The sequence below is a fragment of the Camelus bactrianus genome, chromosome 18 (genome assembly GCF_048773025.1).
Source record: "Camelus bactrianus isolate YW-2024 breed Bactrian camel chromosome 18, ASM4877302v1, whole genome shotgun sequence".
In the NCBI taxonomy this organism is placed as follows: Eukaryota; Metazoa; Chordata; class Mammalia; order Artiodactyla; family Camelidae; genus Camelus; species Camelus bactrianus.
Window position 1 is genome coordinate 13852935 of NC_133556.1, and position 26637 is coordinate 13879571.

At 51.8% G+C, this 26637-nt stretch overlaps 1 protein-coding gene across 6 annotated transcripts; it reads right to left on the minus strand.

Moving 5' to 3' along the window:
* Window positions 1-82: 82 nt before the first annotated feature.
* On the minus strand, window positions 83-22172 carry FBXL19 (F-box and leucine rich repeat protein 19). 6 transcript variants are annotated; one of them, XM_074346046.1, is made up of 12 exons: window positions 22023-22172; window positions 21574-21743; window positions 17695-17895; window positions 16155-16298; window positions 15947-16033; window positions 15637-15855; window positions 14950-15111; window positions 13297-13808; window positions 6817-6980; window positions 6562-6723; window positions 1960-2178; window positions 83-1851 (listed from the first exon to the last, which is right to left on the minus strand). In XM_074346046.1, the coding sequence occupies exons 3-12, from the start codon at window positions 17869-17871 to the stop codon at window positions 1673-1675; spliced, it is 2025 nt and encodes a 674-aa protein (XP_074202147.1). In that variant the 5' UTR covers window positions 17872-17895; window positions 21574-21743; window positions 22023-22172; the 3' UTR covers window positions 83-1672. The 6 variants fall into 6 exon arrangements, with proteins under 6 accessions (XP_074202147.1, XP_074202149.1, XP_045364253.2 ...); XM_074346048.1 differs by lacking the exon at window positions 22023-22172 and having other exon boundaries at window positions 21574-21758; XM_045508297.2 differs by lacking the exons at window positions 21574-21743; window positions 22023-22172 and adding an exon at window positions 19166-20051.
* Window positions 22173-26637: the final 4465 nt, after the last annotated feature.

Here is a 26637-nt window from a genome sequence, read left to right on the forward strand (position 1 = left end):
GCCCCAAAGGTTTAACACTTCGGTCATCCCCACCCTACCCCCACATCCCCTACGCCGAAGACAGACACACGAACTCAGCGGCCCCGGCTGGAAGATTTTGAGTTTTATAGCAAACCGTATTGTACAGACCTGGGGCCCAGGGGCCCAGCCCGGCTGGGTCCCCCACTTGCCCCTCGCCGGGCTGCCTCATCCTCCTCCCCCAAGCGGCCCCATCCTCAAGCCTTTCGCGATCCCCAGGACCCCACCCCTCTGGCCTTTGGTCCGCCCAGTCCCTCCCCCCACCCTCGCACCTCCCTGTTACCTGAGGTATGTGGATAGAGTTCCCCCCCTCCCCTACATGGTACAACCTGGCTCCCCAGGGAGGCCTGGGCTGAGGAGCGGGACCTGGCCCCAACTCCTCCTCCTGACTCCCAAATCCCGCCCCCGCAGTGGAGGAAGGGGCCGGGGAGGGCCAACAGTCTGTTACTAAGTTCCCATAGCAACTAAGAGGGGCCATTTCCAGCCTTAGCAATGGCTTTGGGAGGTGTCCATTGGCTGCTAATTCCATGGCAACCAGGAGTGGCAGTTCCCTGGGCAAATGGGATACAAGTTTCCATGACGATGAAAGAGTGGGTTAGCCAAGCTGGAGGAGTCCCATCTTCCCCATCATTGGGCTGACACCCCCCCCCACCCCACCTCAGGTCAGGAGGGGTGGAGCTGCTCAATACAGTAAAGCAAGAGAGAGCCTGGGGGTGGGTGGTACAGTCCAAACTGGGTGCCCACCGGTCCAGTCTCAGTCCAAGCTGGTCCCGTCCCCTCACGCTCCGGCTCCCCCAGGTCCGAGGTTACCCCGGTTCAAGTAACACTTCAGTACAGATGAATGTTCAAGTATAGTGCGGGGAGGCAGGTAGGGGGCTGGGGTACCCCTCACCACTCCCCAGGGCCGCGATGAACAGCAGGTAGGCCCGCAGCCCCCACTCCTCACAATAGCTGCCATTGTCAGTGACATTTCAAGGAGTCAGGGTTGGGGGGAAGGAACTGAAATCTGGGGAGGGAGTAAGGAAGAGGAGTGACCCCAAGAGGGTACTACCGCCCCCACACCTGCTCTTGCTCCCCACCCCTCACTCAGCCCTGGCTTTCCCCTAGTTCCCCGAGTCCCCTCATCTCTGACACCTGGATCCCCAACTGCTCCTCTGGTTTCCCTTTTTGGCCCCCCACCCCACCCACCCCAACTCCAAGTATCTGGTCTTTGTTCCCTGAACCCTTGGTGGTTTGATTTCTGCCCACCCTCCCACCCCCTAGCTCATCCTCTACCTCCCCCAGCCCTCTGGGTCCCAGTATCCTGTGTGCAGATACCCTTTCCCCATTCTCCCTCCCTCAAATTTGCACCTCAACCCCCCTCCCACCATCCCTTTGGCTCAGCACCCCCAGTACCTCTGACCCACTCCCCCCAGGGGATGGACAATGAAGCAGGTGGAAGGGGGAGGGGATGGGAAAGAGAGACCCCCAGAGATATCAGTGCAGGGGGCAGAGAAGGGGAGGCTGGCTCGAGTCTCTGGGCAGAAATCCTAAGTCATAAAACTCAGGAATCCCAAGTCATGAGGTGGGTAACCTGGCCTCCCGGCAGGGGTGAAATGAAGGCCTGAGGTCCAGGCTCCTGATGAGTCCTGGGGGAGGGTGGGGGGGCACCCAACTAGCTGTCCTTGAGAAGTAGCTTCTCCTCTGGGCAGCGGAAGGGGCCAGGGGGCCCGGCAGCTGCCAGCCGGGCACAAGCTTCAGGTGAGAGCTGGCGGCAGGAGCGTAGATCTAGGCGGCGTAGGCGCGGGCAGCGGCGGAACAGCGGGAGGCAGTGGTCCGTGAGGCGGTGGCAACCTGGGGATGGGGTAAGGGGAGCTGAGACCAGGAATGTGGGTGGGAGGTAGGCACTGACTACGGAGACCAAGAGGCTAGCAGGATGGACAGACTTGGGACCATGCTTACCAGCGAGATTGAGGTGGACCAGGGTCTCTCGGAGAGGGGAGGTGGGGGCCGTGAGGAGGTGGACGCTGGGATCCCCAACGTGGGCGCAGTGGCTCAGGTCCAGGGCGCTCAGCTGGGGTGCATGGCGCAGAAGGAGCCGCAAGGAGGCATCCGTCAGCTCCAGGCCTGCCAGGCGCAGCTCTGCTACTCCCTGCAGCCGCCCTCGGCTCTCCGTTTGCCCTGGGCAGGCAGAGAAGAGGTCGGCACTCCAGCTGCTCCCATCCCCGCACCAGCTGTCTCATCACACATTCGTCACCACTCCCTAAACCTGCTGCCACTATAACGAAGCCTCGACTTGCATTCTCTGCGTGGCCTGTGGCTTGTTCTCCCCAAACCCCACACAACCTGACCTTATCTCATCTGTCCATTGCTCACACTGCCTCCTCAGGGAGGCCTTCCATGATTACTCCGTTTGAAGCTGTAACATTCCACATACCCAAGCCCCTTCCCACCATTTTTTCCCTTTTTCCTCACCATCTGACACATTACTTTTTTTTTTTTTTCTCTCACTAGAATATCAGTTTCATGAAGGCAAGAATTTTTGTCTGTCTTGTTCTCGCTCTATGCCCAGCAATTGGGACAAAGGTGCTCAAGATACAGTGACTCTTGGATCCTAATCCAAACAGTTCAATTATAAAATTAAACTATGGGAAAACTGAGGAAATTTAAACATTAACTTCATATTAGATCATATAAAGAAATTTTGTTAATATTTTTAGATGTGACAATGGTTTGGCGTTTATATTTTTTAAAAGGAGGGGGCAAGTCATTATCTGATCTCTGAAGTTTTTATGGATAAAATGGTATAACATCTGGGATTTGCATTAAAATAATGAAATGGGAAAAACAAAGATATAGTCATTCATTCAACAAATGACATCCCTAACCAGACTGCCATCCCAGTAGGCTCCTCTCCCACATCCCACTCCTTCCATGATTAGGAAAGTTCCCATCTGGCTCCCTTTCTCTCCATCCCCTGGTCACCACTGGGTCAGTATCACTCTTGATTGAACTCCTGCCCCAGCAGCCTCACTCACTCGGGTCTCTCCTCTTTTTCCTGGCATCCTAAGAGAGCCATTCTCAAACCCAAATGTGACCACATCCCTCCTCTGCTAAAAACTCTCTGAGGACACCTCAGAGAAGTCCGATTTTCTTGGTAGAACAACCCAGTTCCCACAAAGTCTTGCCCCTGTCTCCGAACTCCTCTCCCTCACTCCCAAACACTTGGGCCAAACTCCACAGGCAACCCTGTCCTGAGAGACTCTGCCTGTGACCACCGGTGCTCAATCCCCTGCCTGGCCAGGGTCCCTGGCTTTCAGGTCTGAGCTCAGAGGCCTCCTCTTCCTCCATCTCTGGGGAAGAAGAGCTCCCACCTTTCAGCACTGTGGTTTGTGTAACTAAATGCCTATGATGTAGCAGCAGCCCCTGAGTGAGTGCTCACAGTGGGCCAAGCACCGGCTGAGTAGCTGCTTGCCCCTCAGCCAGTGGCTATTCAACTAGAGGGGCTTCTGCAACCCCCTGGGGAGCTGGTTAAAATGAACTGCTGGCCCCACCCCCAGAGTTAGACAGGGCCTGAGTTTATTCTCCTAACAAGTTCTCCAGTGATGTGGACACTGCTGGTCCAGAGACCACACTTTAAGAATCACAGCTTTGGGAGACAAGTTCTCTGATCACCATTCCTATTTACAGATCAGAAAACTGAGGCTTAAATCATCAAGAAATCTAGCCAGGATCACATGACTATGAATTAACAGAGCCAGGACACAATGTCTTGTGACTCTAAGTCCTAACTCTTACCACAACGCTATCTGCTTCCCAGGCACCAGCCTAGCCTCTAGATAAACTAGATTAGATGTCACCAAGTCATGGAACTAACCTACATAAGTTTTATAGAGTCTGCATAGTGCTACAAATTTTTTTCATGAATAATGTTACAAAAAAGGACTTTTTTAATAAAGAAATTTAAATATGGAGGTTTTCCTTGAAAAACTGTACAATCTGGCATCACCTGGCAATGCTGCCAAAGCCGGGTGGCAAGGTGTACCTGCTAATGTCCCGCACCAAGCCCACCACTTCTGTAATCTCCCAGGCCACCTCTGTGGGCACCTGCCTTGGCAAGCTCTGAATTTTGTCCCTCTTTTTTTCCTTTTGAGCAGCTAAGAGCCTGGAGAGGGGATGTATCTACCAATGCCCTCCACCCTGGACCACAGCTAAAAGAGGGGGAAAGAGAGGTCACTTGTGGCTTGGGCAGGAGAAGTGGGCATCAGCAAGGATTTCACTGAGGAGGGCCTGCGAGGATTTGAACGTGCAGAGGAGGAGCGCGGAAGGGAAGAGTAGCCAGGCAGAGGACAGCAGGGGAGAAAGCAAGGAAGTAGGCAAACTTTCAGTTTTGCTCCAGGAATGCTGCACAAAGCCAGGGAGTCAAGATGATAAAGGTGGGTGTAGAGTCCCAGTGAGCACATTGGGCCTTGAGGGCCTGGAAGGCTGATCTTTGCAAGCTCCTGATGAAGGGGCTTAGACTGAACTGAACTCAGGCAGAAGGAGATGGAGCCAGTCTGCCAGCCAAGCAGCACCTTCTCACCTCATGGCATGTGCCAGTCCCAGTGCTCAGTATGAGTGGGCAATGAGTGCATGCTCTGGTCTGGCTCTGCTTGTGTGACTTGCAGAAGTCACTCAACCCCTCTAGACCTCTGGGGCCTCATCCAGAAAATGGGAAGAATCCTAGTTCCTTCTCTACCCCACCTTCCAAGACTGCTGTGGAGGGGGATGGGGTAGGAAGACAGGAGCTATGAAAGAGAGCTATGAAGCAAGGTGCTGGGGTGGACAGTCCTTGCCCTCACAGAGCACAAGAAGCTTCTGGGAGGAAATGGATTTTAATCAAATCACTTCACAATTGTACAGCGACATGCTGGGAGGGAACTGCTCTCTGGAAGAGGGACTCTAATCTCAATGGGGGAGAAGATCATGGAGGGCTTCTAGAAGGAAGTGGCATTTACGCTGAGGCCTGAAGGGTCATTAGGTATTCATTATATGAAGAAGAGAGCATTCCATGAAAGAGGAGTGGGCAAAGGTCTTAGGGCTAGAGGAAACTTGGCAAGGAGTATGAAGTGGCTGAAATGGAAGGACAGCATAGGTCAGTGGAAGCCAGACCAGGCCTTATCGATAAAATACTGATCTTTACCTAAGGAGCACCAGGGAGCAATGAGAACGAGTGTGGAGCACAGAGGTGACATGGACAGATCTGCCCACTGGATAGTTCCCCTGGCTTCATTATGGAGAACAGACTGGTGGGGGCCAGAGAAGATGCTGTGAGCATCCCATCTCCTGGTGAGAGCCAGACAAGGACCACCAGGCCTCAGTACCCCTACTCCACACCTCCATATGACCCCCCCAAGGGACCAGGCTGGTGCTCACCTGACCAGCCTCAGTTGCCAGTGTCCCCCTCTGCCAATATGGGAGCCACGCCCCACAAAACTGTTCATTCTTGCCTCACACTCCCTGGGAAAATCCTGTCCCTTTCAGGACTCAGTTGAAAGAGCACCCCCTCCAGGTGGGCTTCTCTCACTGCCCTCCTGCCCCTACTCTCCCCTCAACCACAGCCCTTCTCATGCCATAACCTTCTACTTCGGAGTCTCTTGCATGACTGGGGTTCCACCAGGGTGAGGAATGGGGCTGATTCAGTTTGAGGTCTCCGGGGCCCCACACAGGGTGGGGCCCATAGTATGTGTGCAGCAATAAAGCTGACGTTACCTGGCAGGGTACCTGGGCCTGACTAGGGGGAAGAGGTGGCTAGTCTGAGTTGGGAATGAAACCACCATCTCCCCACAACCTTCCACGTCAACTGGCTCCCTCCATCTGCTCTGCTCCCTCAGGAAAATCCTTAACCTTTTACTGTAGAGCAAGGGGACCCAGGGGCCAAATGTATTATTATTGCTCAGTCATATTTTTGCTGCGTTCACACATGAATTTTAAAAGAATCTGAGGGGAGAACTCAGTGGTAGAGTGCATGCTTAGCATGCACGAGGTCCTGGGTTCGATCCCCAGTACTGCCACATGCAAGTGAATAAATAAATAAATAGATAAATAAACCTATTTATCCCCCTTCCCCAGCAAGAAAATAAATAAATAAGTAAAAGATATGAATTCACTGCCATCATTTAAAAACCAGGCTATGTCACAGAAAATCCGTATTTCCGGCTCCTTTTGACATGGAACTGACTAGCTACACTGGGCCACACTCTTTCACAGCAGTTACCGCTGCTCCCTTTGGAGAATGCTCTCCAGTAGTGCCCACCGCACACAGAGACCTCACTCAGAATCCCCTGGCTTCTCTCAGAATTCAGTGTCATCCTCCTCATCCCATTCCCTCAGCTCCTATGGCAGGGCCCACAGCAGGGGACTGAATCAGTGAATAATGGCCAAGCAACGCCTTTCTATTCAAATTCATGTGCTCTATCCTTTCTTCAAATCCTTTAACACCCAGCATGAGTCAGAAGAGAACTTGGAGGCCTCATACCCTAACCTATCCAACCCCTTCTACAAATGGGCTAACAGAGTCTGTACCTGGTTTGGTGTCTGGCGGAGGCAGCAGCAGCTCGCGGAGCTGGGAGTCTTTAACATCCTCGATCCAGCGGAGGTCCAGAAGCCGCAGGGCCGGCAGTGGGGCAGAGCCCAGGGCAGAGACAGAGAGCCAGGAGCAGCCAGAGAGCACCAGCTCCTGCAGGCCTGGGGAGGGGTGGGTTGGGAAATGTGCTAGGAAGGCTCGGTCCCAGATTTGTCCTTCTCCTCACCCTGTCCCGCCTCACCACCCAGCACTACCTTGCAGTCGGTTCAGAAGCCACATGAGCTGCTTCTTGGAGACACCTGTCCAGCTGAGGTCCAGGGCTCGAGGCTGGCGTCGAACCACACCACTAAGCATGGGCGGGGTCAGTGACTTCCGACGGCTCAGGTCCATTCGTGGCCACAGACGCTTGTCGTAGCACCTGCCGGCCACAAGGGGGAGACAGAGACCTCAGTCCTCAGCTCTCAGGGAGCCTATAAGCCTCCCCACACTCATCGGTTCACCCCAGCTCTCTTTTGGTCCATACAAGACCAAGGTGGGTGAGGAGGAAGCCCCAGGACCCAGGCCAAGAGCACTGGGTTTGAGGCTAAGCTCCAGCACTAACTGGATGTGGGACCTTGGGCAAGTCCATTTCTCTCTGATTATTACATGAAGATGATAGCCCAGTCTCGGCCTGTCTATAGGGTTGCCATAAGATCAAATAGGGTCATTGTAGTCGGCAGGCATTATAGCTTCTAAAGCTCTCTGCCAAAGACATACACACACCCCTACACATTGTATCTGAGGGAGTGACAAATGGATCTGAAGCACCTTGGGCTTCTCGCTAAGTTACGGTGGCTGTGGGCACTTACCTCCTCTACCAATTTCTGCCCCATCCTGACGACCAGCTGCCCAAGGCTTGACTGACAGCCCTCAATCCTCTTTGACTACTGTGTTCCTCCAACTAGAAGGTAGACTCCACAAAGGCAGCTCTGGCTTCTTCCCCTCAGCATCCCCAGTGCCCAGCACCATGCCAGGTGCATGGTATGTGACTTGTTGCACATCTCTCAAATGAATGGATGATGCCAAGCCAGTGTGAACCACTCAAAGCATCCAAGGAGCACCCCCTACATCACACCTAACTTATGGCTTTTCATATTCACTCACTTAATGCTTAGGGAAGGCCTAGAAGGTCCCAGGTATTGAAACTACAAAGATGAATGAGACCTGAACCAAGTTAACGGGTTTCCTGATTCCAGCATTTTTGAGAGCCATGACTAGTCTGGAGAAAAGATCCCCAAACTTATTGTACCAAGGAATATTTCCTCATCTCTCCCAAGGTCATCTACTAATACTTTGTGGGACACTAAAGTTCCTGAAGACTCAGTCTGAAAAGTCTCTTCTAGTGCAGTGGTCCAAAGGCATGGAGGAAATTCCCACTGGGCTGGATGAACTGTGTCAGCAGCAGCAGGGGTGGGGAGCGATCCAGGAAGCTGTATCTTACCTCCCTCCCACCCCTCATTCTGAAGGCTTTCCCTTCAAGAAGCCCTGGGCTTGGAGCAGTGATCCCCAAACTCCAGTCATTTCCTCTCCACTTACCTGCAGAACATGACTTTATCTTTAAATTGATCCCCTCTTTGCACTTAAAACCAGTATTGTTTTACATAAATGTGTTAACCTTAGAAATGAACACAATAAAACCAGAGCAGGGTTATTAAATTCCAGCCAGGTGCTGTTGTGGCTTTAGGCTACCATCTAAAGACTATTTTTGTTAAACACGGAGTTAAGTATCAGAAAGGTGTTAAAGATATAATAGCACCCAATGGAGACACTTCCGTTTCAAAACTAATAGAAGAATTAAGCCATGTTTTTGTGCCACTTACAACTGCCAGGCACACTCCGGAACTCCTGGATGACATTTTAGGGAAAGCTGGAAGCACAGACACTAAGGCTTCAATCTGAACAACTCCACCCCTCTGTCCCACCTGCCACTTCCTACCACTTTCCCCTCTTCTGGCACTCTAGCCTCTCCCTCTCCTGGTTCCATTCACTCAAATCACTCCAATTCTAAAAAGGAAAAGAAAAAAAAAAACAAGAACAAACTACCTTCAACCCATCTTCTGCCCCCAGGTCCTGCCCCTTTTCTCCTTCCACTCAGTGAAATCCTGCTCCATCCAAAATCTCTCCCTGTTCACTCCTACCCAGTCTTCAGTTCTATTTCAACTGCTGCCACCACCTTGAAGCCCTCCTGGATCGACCATGGGTATAAAGTAACCCTTTCCCCTGAGGGTACACAGGCCACCAACTGTTTCTGTATCATACGCCACAAGAGCCAGGCCAAACCACCTGCCTGCCTATAGAGACACGCTGTCTGGTGCCAACACACTTTGGCACATGTGCACCTCTGCTGGAAATGCCAACCAACCCAGATCCTTCAGGGCTCAGCTCCAGTGCCTACTCTTCCAGGAAGTCTCTCCTGACTTTTCTTGGCTGGAGTTAATTTGTCACTTCCCCTTGGATGACCAGGATACTGGGTTTAAACCTCAGAGTAACAGCCAACAGTCACCGAGGGCCCTATTGATACTATGTGTCCAGGCATGGGGCAATCAAAAGTCAGGGGAGAGAAAGCCAAGTCTATAGTACCTGAGGTGACAAGGGACGTGATAAGAGTCAAAGAGAGGACTTGGGTGGGGAGCTTCTCAGGGAGATGATGCCTGATCTGAGACTTTAAGGGAAGCAGTAGTTATTCTGGTGAGGGCAGGGAAGAAGATGCTGTGAGTTCCAGGTGGGGAAGAGCCAGTGTCCAGCCCAGGGAACAGAGAGCAAATGGAGAGCTCTGAGGACCTCAGGCAGCAGGAACAAAGGGCAATTCATAATCTCATCTTAATAATGTGAATGATGACGGTGACTCCAGCACTAATAACTCGTATTTACTAAGGGTTTACTATGTGCCGCTACCGTTCTATGCATTAAGCATTTAACCTCACAACAGCCCTAGGAGGTAAACACTATTATCATCATCTCCTCTTTAGAGTTAAGGAAAATCAGGCCCAGGGAGGTTAAGAGACTTACACCAGGTTCATACCTATTACACGGCAGTGGAGCCAGGTCATAAAACAAGCAGGTCTGGATCGAGAGCCTGAACCCTTAAGTGGGGAAGAGGCAAGGATGAAACTACAGAGAGGCCCAGGAGGACCGGGCTGCCAGGCTGTTCTGTCGTGGGCGCAGAACCCAGAGGTGGGGAGTGTGAGCTGTGGGGCTCTAAATCCCAGCTCTGCCACCTCTGTGTTTTGAGTGACCTTAGGCAAGTCACTTGCTCTTTCTGGGCTTCCATTTCCCTAACCTTAAAGTGCGGTAAAGGCAGCACTTATTTCAAGGTTTGCTGCAAAAAATGGAGGAAGATAGTACAGGGGAAGTGTTTAGTGCAGTCGCTGTTCGTGTCTAAACATCCATTAGGACCATGAAAGTTCACTGTGAGGATGACAGGGAGCCATGGGTGGGTTCTTTCCAGACCAAGGAATGACACTAAGGCAAGAGGCCAGAAGTCCGAGGCCAAGGCATCCATCCCCCAGAAGAGGCAGAGCCTGATGTCTAGGTTCCCTACCCTTGACTCCAGACACCCCTGACCAAGTCAGCACCCTACTAAGCCCACCTCCAAATTCCTAAATTCACGTCCTAAACCTCCCTCTGGCAGAGGCCCTCTGGGGACATGGAGACGGACAAACCACCACCTGTAAGGAATTCACAGCCTTCTGGGCCCCAACCAAAGCCAGATCCTCCCTCTCAGCTCTCTGGGCTCCCAGATGCCACCACTGTCCTCCAATCTGTCCATCTCTAAACCTTTACTCCCAGTCCCAACTGGCCTAGACCCTGGGTTCTAGTCTCTTCCTTGTCCACGCCCTCCAAAGTCCCAACCTTCTTCCCTGCAACTCAGCACCTCCCCCAGGTCTTGTCAGCCCACCCTCTCTCCCCTTGCTCTGGCCCATCACTTTGCCTCCTTTTCCAAGAGAAGATGGAAGCCACCAGACAGGAAAGCCTGCAACTCCCTGCTCTCCTACCTACAAATTTCTGTCCTGCGCCATGCTCAACTCTTTCCATGCTCCATCCTGATTTTCTCACTTTCTTTCATTCATTCATTCATTTGACAAGTGTTTTTTTAGCACTTGCTGTATGCCAGGTATCAGAGAAACTAGGGACACAGCAGAGAATAAACAGATCAAGTTCAAACTCAACTCCAGGTGACCTGGCTCCTGTGCCCTCGCCCCCATGTAGCACAGCCACAGATATCAAGGCCTCCTTGTGGCAAAATCCAGCTGCCACTTCTGGTCGCTGACCTCCCATGACTTCTTGCCAACACCCGACACTGTTCATCATTCACTCCTTCCTCAACCTCTCTCCTTCAGGACTCACTCATGCCCTCGATCGCCTCCAAGTCTCTGGCTGTTCCTTGCCTAACCTACAGATGCTGACACCCTGATTTCTGCCCTCTCCCTTAAAGCTGCTACCTATAGGGTGAAAACTCCCAAACGTGGATCTCTCTCTTAAGCATCCGACCTCTACCTCCAGCTGCTCTCCTCTTAGCTCCCAACTGGCCCCACAGCCTCTCAAACCAAACAGGGTGATTCTGAGCACCTTGGCTGCCCCTCCTCCGAATCCCCAAGCTTGGGCCATGACACTGCTGTCTACCCAGGCTCATGGACTAGAAACTCTGCTTAGAGTCATCCTGCTGTCCCCACAGCCATGTGTCACCAAATCCAAGCCATTCTGCTTCTTTCAAAATCCTCAACCCCAGCCCCTCCTCTCCATCACACTGCCCCTGCTTCTGAGCCTGGGCTGACAGAGCCCCTGACTGGTCCTACTGTGACCCTCACAAACCCTTGCTCTGCCCTACCCTCACCCTTCTCACCAAAAGCCACCATTTTATTAAGTGTAAATACCCTTCAGGCACTGTGCTGTGTTTTGTGAGAATCACCTCATTTCATCCCTACAAGGTACTGACATGAACGTAGACTACAGATGAGAAAACTGAATCCTTGACAGTTACAGCTCTCCACCCATGGCCACACACCAGGAAGTGCAGGAGTCCCAGCTGATGAAACCCATGGGTGCCAGACTCCGGGGCCCAAGCTGGAAACCACTGTCCAGTCCAGCTTCTCTGCTTTGGCCACCTCCTGTCACAAGTCTCTCCTTGAGACAGAAGTGAGGTCCTTTTCAGGTCTGGATCCCACGTGCCAAGCACAGGGCTGGCGCTGATGAAGAGGCCTCAGCCAACATTTCCTCCGCTACAGCACATGCTGTAACGATTTGCTGCTATACTACAGGTTGACTGGGAGCCCTTCCAGGGCACAGACCTGTATTCTGAGGGTGTAAAAGTATGTGCTTTCAGTGTTTGTCACTGAGTGAGTTGCAATGATTACTGTTAGGGCACTGAGTAGTTTCTATTTCCTAGGTACAGTCCTCAATTCTTTAGGTATATTAGCTTACAAAAACACAACAAATGAAATGCCCTGGTTCTCCTATTTTAACAGATGAAGAAAATGAGGCACAGAGAAGTTAAGAAACTAGCCCAATGGCACACAGCTCATCAGAGGAATAATAAGATTCAACTCTGGGTAGTTTACCTCCAGAGCCTGCCTTCCCATCCTCTGAGCTCTACAGCTTCCACAGAGACTAGAAAGTGTGAACTAGAAATCCTTAGGAAAAGGACTGGGGTTTGAGTTCAGCCACCAAAGTGCACTGCGACTTCAGGTGTCCCTCATGCCCTCACAGGGCTGCTATTATGAGAAACAAATCAGCTAATGCTTGCAAAGTTCCCAACAGGATGCCTGGCCCTCAGTAAGTGCCTGCGAAAGAGCCTGAATTTACTTATTTCATGTTTTCTGAGCACCTGCACTGCCCCTTGTCCCATGCTGGGAACATGAAGATAAAACAGACACAATATCTGTTCCAAACAGTTTCATGGGAACATGACAAAGAATAAACAAATGAAGGCTTGTCAACATGCAGAGAGCCTCTATGTGCTATTTTGGGTTTGGGGGAGGTAGGGGACAATGTCGCAGGAGTTTGATGTGTGTGTGTTGGAGGGGGTTGTCCGGGGCAGGACCAGAGAGAAAGGCCAGGGTTTGGGAGGACAACCAACATTTCTGGAGAAACAAGATTCAGGAAGCAGCGAGGAGATGGGGGCAGGAAAGGCAGAGGGTGCTGGTGGTGGCTCTGGGCCATGAAGAACTTCGGAGTAGAATCAGGAGGCCCAAGTATGACTGCCTCTGGGAGGACAGTGTCCCTCAACAAAGGGCTTTCTTATTTGTAAGTGGGACCAATAATAAGACTGTCCCCAGGAGAGGGGGTGTGAAAAGCAAGTGAGATGACACTCGTACAGCAGTGAGCACTATGCCTTGGCACACGTTAAACACTTGTAAGTCACAGTTATTAAGAGGAAAGGTTCTGGAACCAGAAGGCCTGGGTTCAAATTCCTGGTTCTACAGCTTCCTCTCCACATGACCTTGACCTCAGCTTCATCTGAAAAAGGGGATAACAGTACCTACCTCACCAAGCTGTTGGGAGGGTTCAGAGAGCTCCTAAATGAAAAGCAGCCTGTGCACAGTCAACTTGGAAGTATCACACTATGGTATGTGCATCCTAAAGAAGTATTATCAGTACAAGAAAAAGGCCCAGAGAGGCTGAGGGATCTGTTGCAGGTCACACAGCAAGTGAGGAGAGTGTCAGCAATGGAACCCAGGCCCGTCCAGGCCACTCACCAGCGGCTCCAAGTCCGGCAGACACGCATGCAAATGCATAGCTCTCGGGGCCCGAGGTGCTGGAAGACACGAAGCCAGGCGGCCCGGGGCAGGGGGTGGTCGGATCCAGCAGCCAAAGGCAGCGTGTCGGGCTCAGGGCTTCGAGGTGGGGGCCGGACGACATGCCGCTCCAGCTGTGGGGGCCGGGGTGGTGGGGCGGGGCCCAGGGGCCAGCTGAGGAGGGGCCCCCCACTGCCGGGGCGCACAGCCCGCCGCCCCCCGCGGTTCTCCTTCTCGCCCGAGCTGCCCCGGGCAGGGCGTCGCCCATTCCGGGCCTCGCCAGGAGCCTCATCCTCACTCAGCGATGTGCCTGAGGAGTCCGAGTCCGAGTCTGAGTCCGATGAGGACGAGGACGTGTCAGGCACCCGCTCCAGCAGCTGGCACATCCGCTTGAAACGCTCTAGCTTCTCCCTCTGTGGTGATGGAGACGGCACCGCCGGGCCCTCAGCAGAGGCCAAAGGCGGCTTTGGTTTCTGCGGAGAGATACAGAGACTGTTCTAAGGCCTGGCACACGCTTTCCCACCCCCCTACCCCTGAGGAGTCACCAGGGGATGAAGAGCCCAAGGGACAGTCCTGAGTTCCAGCCCTGGTTCTGCTCCTGAGTGATGTGCGGCCAGCCAAGTCTGGATGCACCAATCTGGACTTCACTTTCCTTATCTGTCACATGAAGGCACTGATCCAAAGAATTAAAAGCCTTATGGGTTTCAACCGCTTATGAGTTTCCAAAAGCAGTGAGGTATGGAGAACAGTGAGAGATCTAGTTTGGAGTATTGGCTTGGCTCTCAATTTTCCATGTGAACTTGGGAAGCCCCTGCCTCGTCATCTACAACATGGAACCCTGGGCTAGACAATTCCAAGTGTCTAATCAATGATGTAAGAGTAACAGTGGTTGTCAGGCCCCAGGTGGAGTCTCCCATTCTCGCTGACTCATGACATCCTTGCAGTGGTTGGAGTGGCAACTTGAGCCATTCTTTTAGACATAAGGAAACTGAGGCTCAGAGAGATTGTGGAATTTGCCCAAGGTTGCAAACTGACAAAGACAGAGGCAGGATTTGAATGCAATCAGGCAGACCCTTGTATTCAGTGTGCCAGTGCAAAATGACATCTGAAATTCTAGCTTTGCTGTGTGACTTTAGGCAAGTCTTTACATCTCTCTGGTCCTTATTTTCCTCAAATCTAGTAAATTTTAAGTTTACAAAGCTCGTTCCCTTTCATTAAACAGTTTTGTGGCATAAGTGGGGTAAGGGAGGCAGTATCGTCTCCATTTCACTGATGAAGAAACTGAGACTCAGGGCAGCTGAGAAGCTGCCAAGACCAAACAGGGAGTCAGCAGTTGAACAGGGATTTGAACTTAGTTCTTTCCCCTTCAAGGTTTGGAAAGATGAAGCACATGGGTCAGATGATACTCCCAAGGGCTCTTGCGAAGTTTGGGGCCCTTGTGGCCTGGCCCCAACTGGCTCTACCCCTCCAATCCTCCCAGGGGCCCAAATGCCCATTGTGGCCAAGTGGGGCTGGAGCAGGACAAGGTAGGCAGGAAGGGACAGATTTCTGTCTCCAGGGTAAAGGGTGGGGCAAGGAAAGGTGGGAGTGGGAGGGAGGAGGTCCCCGGCACACCTCCCAGTTCTCGGGAGGGAGCCCAGGGTGGCAGGACGAGAAAGCCTGGCTCGGATTCAGAACCCTGGGGGGCAGAAGGCCAGGGCCGCCTGGGTCCGATCCTCGGAGGAGGCAGGCGTCTCCACCCACCTTCTTCAGGTGCCTCTCTCGGCCTCCTTTCACCTACCAGGGCAAGAAGAAGACATGGGGAAAGGGAGAGACGCCATTAGCCCCTCATTGTCCACAAAACTAAGATCTACGCTCTCCTCTTAGACTACAAGTCCCAGAAGCCCCCATCTCAGGGAGAACTCTGAGCATGCTCACCTTGCAACTAGTGTCTTGGCTCACTGAGCATGCTCTCATCTCTTTCTTCGCCCTCAGGCCCTTTCCAGCCCCTCCTTCCTCCTCTGCAGCAGCTAATTTGAGCATTCTCTCTCTCTCTCTCTCTCTATCTCTCTCTCTCTCTCTCTCTCTCTCTTTCCTCCCTAGAGCACCCAAAGCCTCCCGGTCCAATGCCAGCTGCCTCTCACCTGTACCTCTCCTCCACACTGAGCATCCTCCCAAACTCCTTAACTACATCTCCCAACAACCCCTGGGGGAAACCCATGAAGCACTACCTCCCAGGTCCCCCCACCCCAACACACAAAATAGGACTACAGCTCCCAGAAACCCTTAGGCTGGACCTAGTGAGCATGCTCCCTGGCTCACCTTTTTCCTTGGGGTAGGGGGCTCATTCCCTGCCTCCCTCTCCTTTCTTTTGGGGGGCCCAGGCACGTCCTCTGGGGGGGGCCCAGCAGGTAAGGGACCCTTGCGCCTGGGTGGGGGTGGTGGAAGTGGCGGCTCCTCCGTCAGCTTCCATCCACTCCCCAGGCTGGCGCCCTCCTCGCCGTTGTCAGCCCTGCGACGGCCTGGTCCCTCACCTGAATCCTGGGGAGATGTTAGCTGGGGGTGAGGTTCTGCACAGATTTCCGACTCCCACCTACCCAGAGCCCAGCCCCCAGCCAAGCCGCTGCCCTACCTTGCTGGTCCGGCCTTCCTGGGTGCAGCGAGGGCACTCCCAGCAGTTGGGGATCTCTGCATTGATGACACCCTCAGCTTTCCCCATCTGTAGGCAGACAGCAGAGAGTGGATGTTGGGTGCCAGCAAACCCAGAGACAGCATACCCCACCTGCTTGCTCCCTGACAATATGCCCCACCCCAATCTCCAGGGTCCCCAGGGCCATCACCTTCAGGCAGCCAGGGTGGACGATCTCGTTGCAGATTGTACACTCCATGAGGCTCAAACCAAATTTCTCTTCCTCTCCCTCCACTGTGTCCTCCTTCCCAGCCTCCCCACACAAGAGGCACACAGCTGTGTGTGGGAGCACGGGCTGTTGGGGGAGAGGAGGGATCAGGGACCCCAAAAGCAAGCAACAGGAGAAAGACCCTTCCTTCGGGGGACCCTGACCAGCTGCTGCATGAGGTTCAGAATCCATGGGCCACGCTGGGTCAAATTCTGAATTTGCTCCTTTTGGCAATATGGCCTTGAACGACTGACTTAACCTCCTATGTCTCTCTCTCCATCTGTAAAATGGGGCTAGAAATTTTTTTCTTGCAGGACTGTTGTAGGAAGGAGATGATGAGAAACAGGTATTTGATACATAGTTATAGTTATCTCTGTTGTGATTGTCCTATCTGGATCCAGGGCCTGTGTGACCCTGAAATTGTAGCCGGCTTTGGGAAGGGAGAGAGATTACAAGAAAACATGACAATAACACTCAGAGGGCTGGAGGAAACGTTGGCAGCACAGCAGCTTGGGGTGATTCTGAGTTTGCTCAATGAGCAGCACAAGGGTTGCAGTGAACCCCACAATGAACTCGGTTTTGGCAAGACCCCTGGGAACACTAAAGGCATCCAGCTGGTCTTAGGGGAAGGAGAGCAGCCTTCAGACAATGTGACTTTGAGAAAGTCAGTGGTAAAATTAAGTCGTATAAGGGATGCTGAAGGTTGTGAGGCAGGCTCAAGGAAGCAGCAAGTAGGGAAGGAAGGAAAGAAAGTGAACTAAGGGTTGGGGGACAAAAGAAGAGAAGGGCTGTGTAGTAAAGAGACCAATCAGGAAAGAGTGGCTGCAGGAAGAAAGGGAGGTAGTGGCACGAGGAGGGGATGTAGGATACAGCTCACCCCTCATGGCTTCTGGGGAAGGACCACTCTCTGGTGCCCCAGGATGCTCAAGGGTTGAGGAAAGTGGGAAGAAACCCATGTTTCTTAGCTACCTACTGTGTGTTCGGCCTTGTCACAGATACATTCATAGCCACGCTGGTTTGCTATACAACTCAGCAAAGGAAACATTTCACAAAAAAGGTACCGAGGTTCAAAGGGATTTGCTCAAGGTCACACAGCGCGTAAGACTGGCCTCAAATCCAAGACCATTCTGACAGGTAAGAAGGAAGCCAAAGACTAAGACCTATTCACAGGGCCAGCTCTGGGGAGGGGTACGAGAGGCCTGGAGCCTTCCATGGGTCTGGGCCTCTGACAGCTGGGAGAAGTATGAAGGTGAGCAGTGGGACAGAGCCTTCTAGGCACCCGAACATCCACCCAGGCTTGAAGCTGAGGACAAGTGGGCCTGATGGACATCTGAACAAAACCAGTGAATGAACGAGTGTACAAGCAGCAACTTAACAGCACATTCTAGAGAGTCACCACCAGTCACCCAGAAAGGTGCTGGGGCCAGCGGGGAAGGGTGCCCGGAGCCCCGGGTGTGCCTGCAGCGGTGGGGGCAGCACTCACGGCAGTGCACTGCCGGAGCAGGCACGACTGCTTCATGCGCCCGGGCCCCCCGAACTTCTTCATGTCTCGGCAGAAGTGGCAGTCCCCGCACTCAGTTCGCACACAGGCCCGGCAGCGGCGGCAGCGGGTTCGGCGTCGGCGCGCTCCGGCCCCCGGCCCCCGGCTGCTCGACGACATTGGGGGCGTCAGCAACGCCGAGGGCTGTGGGTGAAGGGTGGCAAGGTCAGGGGGGCCCACTGGGGCCCTGGCCTGGGACACTTCTGGCAGCTCCCCCAGGGCAGCAGGAGCTTGGCTTCCTACTGAGGGAGATAAGGAACGAGGAGGTCCCCCCTCCTGCACGGGGTGAGGGGAACCGCTCCCTCTACTCAAGGCCTCTCTCTCTGAAACAGTTCCCCTGGCTCCTCTGGGAACCCAGAGAACTGGCTTCCTGATCTCACTCCTCCCCTAACACTTCTTCAGAGTCCCCTCGTCTAGCCCATGGAGGACGAAGGGACACTGGGGTGGGTGGCACAGGCCCCCTCCACTAACATCCCCACAGCAAAGCTCCTTGGAAAGCCAGGGTCTCCTTGTCTGTAGAGTTACCTTAGAGAGGTCCCAGCTCTTACCCATCCAAATGTGCTCCATCCCATGCTCTCTGCAACCTAAAATGCTCTAGGTTTACCTCCCAGATACCACTAGATTCCTGGGTGGACACTCCACACCTTTGTTATTCTCACCTTTCCTTCTCTCACAAACAACTAACACATAACCTCTCTGTCCCGACCCAATCCCTAAAGATTTACTGGGCTGCCCAAGTTCCCAAGATTCTGAGACCCTCCCTGAGATGCTGCTTCAGAGTCCCTCCTTGGCCCAAAACCTCAACTCCTTTGCTCCCCAGAGCTCCCTCTGCTCCAAGATGCCCTCCTCTTGGATCTATTGGTCTACCTGGGCAATCTCCCGGATTCCCTGGGATTCTAGAATCCAGCCTGACATCTCCACAGAACTCAAGATGGGTTCAGTCCTACATGTGCACCCTCCCCCTGCCCCTCAGCTTCCCAGGCTGCTTTCCATCCCTAATTGTCTAGAATCCCTTGGGCTCCCCTTCCCATGGAAACCAGATCCTCCAAGATCCCATACAGACTCAGCAGGCCTGGAGGGTCTCTTCACCGCCAGAGTCTTACCCCAGCTTCCCCCTTTCCAGGGACTTCCAGACCCATCCATGTGGGGAAGGGGCCCACCAGCGCTCCAGGGGAGGGGCCTTGGAGGGCGGCGACTGCAGGCAGGGATGGGGGTCTGCAAGGGGAAGCAGGGTCTAGGAAGGAAGGCCAGTTCCCCAGGGTTGAGAGGTAACAGGAAGGAGGGCTGAAGAGGAGTTTGGAGCAAAGAGAGGGTGAGGCTGGGGCCGGGTAAGGTAAAGAGAAGCCGGGCTAAGGATGAATGGGAGTGGGAGCTGCCCAGGTCTGGAGGGTGAGGAGGAGCCGCATGAACCCACCTCACACGTGTCCCGGGAGCCATCTCTCCCTTCTCGGCAGCTCCCGGCGGGTCGGCGGCCATCGGCGGCGGGGGGGCCGGGCGGCGCGGGGCGCGGAACACTCAGAACGCCGGGGTCCACGGCCCCCCGAGGGCGCTCGGCCCCTCCCTCCGGCGGAGGCCGGGACGGCGGCGAGTGGAGATGGGGGGCGCCGGGGGCGAGGCCCTCCCACGGGCTGCGGCGCGGCCCTTCCAGGGGGAGGTCCTGCTCTGGGGGGCTCAGTCCCTCAGCCCCCCCAGGCCAACGGGGGCTCCTCGGGCGCAGGGTGCACAGCTTCTGACCGGGCCCCACTCAGTCCGGGGGTCCGAGTCCCAGCTCCCCTCCCCCCCGTCCTGCCTCTCCCCAGCGCCCCCGGCCCTTTAACTGGCCCCTTCCCGGCCCCCCACTGCCCAGGGGTCCAGGGCCAGGCCTGGGCCCCCCACCGTTTCCGGGGTTCAAGCCCCGCCCACCGCCGGTTCCCGGGGAGGGGGGGGTCGCTGTAACCTGCCCCCCTCCCCTGGGCCCGTCCCTGGTCTGCGGCCCCCTGCCCTACAGCTACGGGGCGGGGAGGGGGGGGTAAAGGAAGCTGCTCCGGCCCCGCCCCCCCAGCCTGCGCGCACCCCCGCCCTCTCCCCCTCCCCCCAGCGCGCGACCCTCCGGAGATAGGGATTTAAATAAAATTTGAATAAATCCCCTTGCTCAAGCAGGAGGGTGGAAGGAAAGGATGTAAGGGGGCAGGGAAAGGGGGAGGGGGCAATTGGGGTGCCTCAGCCCCCCTGGTCCCCTGGCCCCGCGGTGCTTCGGCCCGGGGCCCTGGCCGCCTCTCTCATCCCTCCTGAGCTCCTTCCTCCTTCCTCCTCTCTTCCCCCTCCCCTCCCCTCCCTCCTCCTTCCCTCCTCCTCCTCCTCCTCTTTACTCCCTCCTTCTCCCAAAGGAACCCCGCCCCCTGCCCCCTCCTTCCCCCACCACCTCCACTTTCCAGGACGAACACGCGCAGCGCACGACGGAAGTCGTAGTCCCGCGGACGCTGATGCCACCGTGGGAACAACGGGACATTGGGGCCAGCAGGGACTACAAACAAGATGGCGGAGGAAGTGCCAAGCCGGGAGCCGAGGATGCCGGGAGTTATAGTCCGGTCGCCCCAAGGCTCCCCGATGCAGAGTATAGAGGAACGGGAACGATGACTACAAGCAAGATGGCCCTCTCCCCCGACCCAACCTCCTTCCCAGGCACTCACACGCCCTCATGTCCACAACCCTCCGCGTGTGTGGTACCTGACGGGAGTCGCAGTCCATCTGCTGCCTTCCCGCTGCCATTTCTACTCGTCAGGAACAATGGAAAGGTGAAAAGGAAAGAGGACTACAAGCAAGATGGAGAAAGAGGGACGGACACCTGACTAGACAGTCGATCTTATGAGGTGCGATGGGAATAGTAGTTTTCTAGCCTTCTAGCGTTCCTTAAGAATGGCGGAACCAGGAGACTAAGGAGACTACCATAAAGATGGCAGGCTACCTTGCCTCTCCCCTTCGCCTCATTCTACTACCTTGGGCACCTCGCCCGCCTGTAATATCGAAATCCCTCTTCTAGTGGCGCAGAGCCTGACGGGAGTTGCAGTCTCCCCAGCTCCCCTCTATTATCTTCAGTCGAAACAATGGAAGGGGAAAGGGGCGGGGACTACCAGCAAAGATGGCGGCAGAAAGAACGGGGAGACGGCGACCTGGGATTTGTAGTCCATTCGCTAAGGCTACTCCATCCGGAAACGGGGGAAGGACTACAGTAAAGATGGCGGCCTACCACTCGCCCTCTGCTCCAGTGCCTGCTGGGGAACGTAGTCCTTTCCTTATCTCTACAGAGAAAGGAGTAGGCTGTTGAAATGTGTATCACCGCGGACACACCAAATTGAGAGCTGACGGAAACGAAGTCTCTTTCCTTTTCTCCCCGCCACCCTCTTCTGAACGACCTGCTGGGAAATGTAGTCTCATGACTTCACGCTCTAGTGGAAGGGGAGAATTTATGTCACCAGCGGGGATCAATGCGGGTGAGGGAGAAAGACGTCCGGGAGATCCAGGAATATATAATATCCGCCTCCCCGTATGGCGAGGACTTCATCTTTCAGGGGAAGGCTCTTAAAGGAAAGTAACAGTAATCAGTATTGTCGCGACAAGGGAGGTATGGTTCTTGCCGAAAGTACCGTCACGCTGTTGTCCCTTGGAAAGCTTCGGCGCCTCACACCCGAAGCTTGTTCCCCCAAACCTCGGAGAATCGATACCTTCCACGTCGTGAGAGCTCCAGGGAAAAGGCTCTGGAGTCATACAAAATCCCCGCCCCTCCTTGGGAAGTCACCAAACCTCGGTTTTTCTCATCTGAAAAATGGGGATAATGATACCTACCTCAAAGCAAAGTTAGGAGTGTTAAGACAATGTTCACGAAAATGCCCAGCTCAGGGCCTGACACAGGGCACGTGTAGGTAGTTCCTTTTTCGAGGTCCCTTCCAGCCCAGCTGTTATGGGATCCCAGGAATCCATCATGCCGGAAGGAGTTGGCTCCTGTGAGAAGAAAACTGTGGCAGGCTGTCTATCCCATCTTGAGCCGCACCCCCTCCTCCCCGTCCCGTTCTCATCTGGGCCCTCCTGTGTCCACTACCCAGTACTACTCCCAGGGGGCGCCCCTCCTCCATTTGACTGAGGTCCTACAAACTGGCCAGATTCCTCAACCTGAAGTTGTGGGCGCTGCAAATCTCCCAGCCTCAACTCGTCTTGAATGCTCCGCCACCCCCACCCTCTAGATACTTCATCTGCCAAAGCAAATGGGACTGCTTCCTACTTCTGTGTTTTCTTACCTGCCCTCTTGATCTTCCCCTCTGCCTGGAAAACTACTCACTTTTGACCCCAAGGCAGACCCCTTTGCTTCCCCCTTTCTTCAGTGTTTGAGAGGAGAGGGTTAGAGGGCCCTGCGGAAGACTTGGTGGGTGTGGATCGTCTGTTAGGGAAGTTAATGCTGGCCAGTGTGATGTGATGTCCTAAATTTGCAGGGACTGGCCTCTGGCTGAACTGCGGCTCCTTCTAGTTCACAATATATCAGTTAAGAAATCCACGGCTCCCAGAATTGTGTCCTCTACATCCTCACTGCTTTAGTTTTGGCTTGCATGATTGCCTCAGGGCTGTCTTGAGTTGTTACCTCTGTCTTCCCCTCTCTCCTTCCCACTGCTGCACCCAATTAACTTTATCCTTCAGGTCTCTGTCCCACTGAAGCCTTCATGTATGTAATTCCCAGATGAGATTCATCTGACTCTTCCCCTAGATGATAAGCTTTATGAAGCGTCTACCTGATATGTTATGTGCTTTCAGCATCTCATTTGATCCTCATAAGAATCCTATGAGATAGAATCCCATTTCATAGATGAGGAAACTCAGAATGGATGAATAGTAGATAGAGCCAGAATTCAAACCCAAGATTCCAGAGCTCACCCTTGGAACAACTGCAGCGTCCACAAACTGATCAAATCCAGCCCACGTGGGTGTTAAGTTTGGCATGGCAACAATAAGTTTCTACTTTCACTTGAAATCCAGAAATCTGGCAACAATGAGTCTGCATTCCTTGAACAAGAAACAGCTGGAGCTGCCCCTTTCGGTTAAGACAGGTACTCACCAGATCAACACAGTCCCCATTCGGCTTGCTTCAGTCATAAGCACTGTTGGCCCCACTTCATTACCCGAGACATGAACATCAGCCTACTGAGTGTCAAGATCTTTTCTTACACTGTGTTTTCTTACACCTCACTGCCAGGTACCGTGCTTGCGCCCACAGCTGGGTAGTTAGGGAGCTGGCAGAGTGAGACTGCATATAGAGATACAGAAAAACATTTACTTTTTACTTTATAACCTGCTCTACAGTTGGAAATTTTTACCATGAGCAGATATGATTTATATATATTTTAAACATGAGCAGAAAATACTATAATCCTGCCATGTTGAATTAAAATATAAAGACAACAGTCAGACCTTCTCAGACATAAGTGAACTCAAGGAATACAGCACCCACGGGCCCCTTTTCATTTGTTCAAAAATAATGTTTGTCTTCTGTCCTAAGGCATTTTATTTAAGAAACTTTGGAGGGATGGCTTAAGACCCCTTAGTGTCAGGTGGTTCCTATGTGAGGCCATGGGGCTGCAGACCACTTTCAGAAACAGGTGGAACCATTCAGTCTCCAGTGGGTTGATGCTAAAAAGGAATGGAGGGCACCTGTCTGCTTTCAGAACTATCTGCAGCCTTGGGCTGAGCGCACTGAATTCAGGAGCTGGAGCAGCCCATTTTTCTTGAACTTCCTTTTCAGCAGTGGCTGCTCCTCCTTCTCCATCTCTTCTGATCCCTGCAGAAGTTCAGAACTTCTATATCAGCCAGAGTAGGCTAAGTTATGCCGCAGTAACAAATAACACCCAAGTTTTGGCGGCTTACGACAACAAAGATCTGTTTCTCACCCACGCTGCATGTCTAGTGTTGGTCGATGGAGGGAGATCTGCTCATTCTAGTCACTCAAGGATTAAGGCTGAGGGAAGAGGCTCCATCTGGATATGAGCTTAATCACCATCCAATCATGGGTGGATAGATGGAGGAGGACTTGGTGAAATGTACACTGGTTTTTATAGCTTCTGCCCAGAAGTGACATAGGACAGTTGTGCTCACATTGTATTAACTAGTCCATAGGCTTCCCTAACTTCAAAGGGGGCAGAGACGGGAACTCCTTCCGCCTTCTCACTGAATACCTGTGAACATCCCTAATGACAAGCACAGCTTCCTATGGGTCCTAGGGGAAGGTATTGCCACCATATAGAGGATTTTCTGGGCAAGCACTGACTACAAGACACACACTGAGTATGGAGATTCCTCAGAAGACTAGGAATAGACTTATCATATGACCCAATAGTCCCACTCCTGGGCATATATCTGGAAGGAACCCTACTTCAGAAAGACACCTGCACCCCAATGTTCATAGCAGCACTATTTACAATAGCCAAGACATGGAAACAGCCTAAATGTCCATCAACAGACGACTGGAAAAAGAAGATATGGCATATTTATACAATGGAATACTATTCAGCCATAAAAACTGACAACATAACGCCATTTGCAGCAACATGGATGTTCCTGGAGAGTGTCATTCTAAGTGAAGTAGGCCAGAAGGAGAGAGAAAAATGCCATGTGAGATTGCTCATATGTGGAATCTAAAAAAAAAAAAAAAAACAGAGGCAGAATCATAGACATTGAGTACAGGCTTATGGTTGCCAGGGGGGCCGAGGGTGGGAAGGGACAGACTGGGATTTCAAAATGTAGAATAGATAAACAAGATTATACTGTATAGCACAGGGAAATATATACAAGATCTTGTGTTAGCTCACAGTTAAAAAAAAAAAGTGACAATGAATATACGTATGTTCACATGTAGCTGAAAAATTGTGCTCTACCCTGGAATTTGACACAACATTGTAAAATGACTATAACTCAATAGAAAGATGTTAAAAAAAAAAAAAAAAACACATGCACTGAGTGAGCTCTTTTGTTATCACTTGGGATGGCAACATACACATAAAGTAGAGAGGAGTTTGATTCACACTGAACTGTGGTGGGCAAGTGAATAGAATAGGCAGAGGTGAGAGGTTGATGGTCACCCCAGGATCAGTAAACACAAAAAGCAAGGCCTGCACAAAGCTAGATCTGGCTAGTGAAGATGACAGAAGTGAAACATTCAGCAAGCGGGGTGGCTTCAGTTGACCACAGAACTCTTCAATAGTGCTCACTGGCCAGTGTCCCTGGAGGATCTCACGTCAGAGGTAGCTGAGTTTCTACTGTCCATCAGTGTTGCCGGTGGAAACTTCTCCCTGACAGTCTCCAAATTTATCATGTAGATAATCTCACGTTTCTTTTCAGAGATGTACCCTTCCGTTTGGGAGCCAGGATCAGTGCTCTAAGTGGGTTCCTGCAGCCTGCACTCTGGACATTGTAAAACTTTCCCTTTTTAAGATGGTAAATTGTAAGGGCTTTTTGGTGTGTTGGTTTTTTGTTGTTGCTGGTTATTTTTTTTTAACCACAATTAAAACTTTAAAATTTTTTGTAAATTTCCTCTTAAGTTACTACAGGAACTAGGAACAACACAGAGGACTCCTCTCTAGGTAGAATGGAAAGGGCATGATCTTTTTCTTGAAAAAGCTATTTGAGGATAAAATTTAGCTAACTAAGAGATGAGTTAAAATAAAAGGATTGTTGGATACCATTGAAAGTATTTAAATATTGATCTAAGACTGAACAATAAAGGAAATCAGGGCTGCAGAATAGAGTATAAATGTTACAAATATTGTAAAATAAAAATAATAATACAACCCACAGAAAATGATGTAGGGAAAGAAAGTGAGAGAAATACTAGAAATTAACTGGGAGTAGCTAATGCCGCTAGTCAGCTAGCAGCTTCTTCTAAAACGTAATTAATAGATAATGAGTCTATCCTTTCTGTTTTTCAGAATCTTCTTTCCTTAACCTTAAAGGAACACTATATGAAAAAATGTCATTTGTGCTGTACACCAGAATCTAACACAACATTGTAAACCAACTACACTTCAATTTTTAAAAATTTAGAAGTTTAAATAATGAATGTCATTTGTAGTAAAGAAACATTTCTCTGAAGTTCATTCTTTCAGTTACACTTCTATTCCTTTTCCTTCTGTGTAAGTCAAATAAATTAAATATAATGTTTTTGTTTTGAAATAGGACATATAGTATGAATGGATTGTTACAAATGTTTTTCTTTATTTACCCATAAGATGTCAGAATGATGTTCACCAAATGTTAATGCAGTAATGGCTACTTTTGGGTGGTGAAATAGGGTGGTTTATCGGTTTTTTTCTTTGTTGCTTTCTGGTTTGCTTGAATTTTTATAATGAATAGGTATCATTTTAACAAAAATTATAATGTCATTAGTCTTAAATGTATATATTTAAAAAAATTTTTTTAAAAACCTGGGGGGGGAAAGGAATTAGGTTTATTTATTTATGTTAATGGGGATACTGAGGATTGAACCCATGACCTCATGCATGCAAACTTGCACTCTACCACTGAGCTGTACCCATCCCCCAAAATGTATATTTTAAAGAATGTAGTTGCAGACTTGACTAGACATTTCTCCAAAGAAGATCTACAAATGGGCAATAAGCACATGACAAGATGTTAAACATCATTAGTCATTAGGAAATGCAAATCAAAACCACAATGAGATACCACTTCACACCCCTTAGGATGGTTATTATTTAAAAACAAACAAACAACAGAAAATAAGAAGCATTGATGAGGATGTGGAGAAATTAGAATCCTGTGTGTTTCTGATGGAAATGTAAAATAGTGCAGCTGCAGTGGACCACAGTGTGGAGGGCCCTCAAAAAAATTAAACGTTAATTTAATGTGTAATTA